Source organism: Pygoscelis adeliae, unplaced genomic scaffold (genome assembly GCF_000699105.1).
Source record: "Pygoscelis adeliae isolate BGI_AS28 unplaced genomic scaffold, ASM69910v1 Scaffold357, whole genome shotgun sequence".
Lineage (NCBI taxonomy): Eukaryota > Metazoa > Chordata > Aves > Sphenisciformes > Spheniscidae > Pygoscelis > Pygoscelis adeliae.
The window spans coordinates 35,281-36,673 of record NW_008825159.1 but is presented as its reverse complement, the minus strand read 5'-3'; the positions used below and the strand labels follow the sequence as shown (position 1 = coordinate 36,673).

The 1,393-nt window shown below is 58.8% G+C and overlaps 1 protein-coding gene across 1 annotated transcript in view; it reads right to left on the bottom strand.

Annotated features, from left to right (window-relative positions):
* The window catches only part of SLC37A2 (solute carrier family 37 (glucose-6-phosphate transporter), member 2), an 11,112-nt gene extending 9,936 nt beyond the window's left edge, over positions 1-1,176 (bottom strand). Inside the window, exon 1 of the mRNA XM_009328670.1 lies at positions 1,133-1,176. Within this exon, the coding sequence (XP_009326945.1) occupies positions 1,133-1,176 (44 nt within the window). The remainder of the gene's footprint in view (positions 1-1,132) is intronic.
* Positions 1,177-1,393: the final 217 nt, after the last annotated feature.

Sequence of the window (1,393 nt, the reverse complement as noted above, 5' to 3'; positions counted from 1 at the left end):
AGCAAGGGGCCGATCGTGAGGCCAAGGGGCCGATCGTGAGGCCAAGGGGCCGATCGTGAGGCCAAGGAGCAGCGATGGCTTTATTCAACCATCATCCCTTTGAACTAAGCCCCGAACCAGCCCACGGCCCTTCGGGGGCCGCTCCGGCCCCTTGGGAGAGGTGGAAAGGGGAGGGGGGGTCCCCGGGGCGCGAGCGAGGCCTTGGGGCCCTGCCAAGGAAACCGCTTGTCCTCAGCTGCCCTGGCACAAAGCCCTGCCCGTGAAATCAGTTAAAAAAAACCACATTTGCAGCTTCACCTTCGCTTCTCCCCGGCCCCGGCGCGTGCAAAAACCCCCCGGGCCAGATCCTGCCCTTTACAAATCCGCCCCAACACCCCTTATTAGGTCCGCAGCGTCTTCCCCTGACGCAAACGGCGGTTAATAAACAGCACCGGCCACCACGAATAAAGGCAGTGAATGATTCTCCAGCGGCAACGGGGAACGGAGGAGCATCCCCCGGCCACGGCTCAGCGCCTCCGTGCCCCTGACGCAAACGGCGGTTAATAAACAGCACCGGCCACCACGAATAAAGGCAGTGAATGATTCTCCAGCGGCAACGGGGAACGGAGGAGCATCCCCCGGCCACGGCTCAGCGCCTCCGTGCGACCTCTGGACCGGGGTCACAGGTTTGCTTCGCACCCGGCGGGACGGTAACGGAGCGCGCCCAGGAAAAAAAAAATAATAAATAAAAAAGAAATTATCCGCTGGGGAAGGAGGGAAGCAGGGCCTGGTGCACTCGGCCACCCGTCCTTCCTGCCGCGGTTAATATTGGAGAGGTGGCGGGAGGGCGGCCAGCAAGCAGTAAATATTAATGACGGGTTATGGTGCAACCTCCGTCCAGGAATGCGTTACCCCAACCGGTGTCATTTTTGGTAAAAAAAACCCCAAAAAACCAGCAATCTTGCCCCCGCCAGCCCCGCCGAGGGGCTGCAGCAGCACAGCAGAGAGTCACACGCACCCGGGGGTTAAATACAGATTATTTTTCCCCCCCCCCCTAGGAAAAAAAGCTCCTTTCTGGAGCGAAATGGAGGCTGGGGGAGCACGGGTCAGGTACCGAGCCAGGTGGATGTTACTGAAGGACAGAGGTCCTCACCCGGAAGAAAGGGAAGGAGCAATAAATACCTGGCTCTGGACCATGACCCGAGCGGCAGGGGCTGGCAGGAGCCACAGGGAAACGGAGAGAAAGGGGGGGGGGAAGGAAGAGGGTCAGAAAACCTCCCGGTTTCTAACCTAGGAGATACTGACCCCACGTACCTTTGTTTCTCCTCATTTCACACTCCCAATGAGACAAACAACCCTTGAGAACAGTTTATTCCGCGGCTGAACGCCAAAATTCATGTGCCTGCCTGTAGGC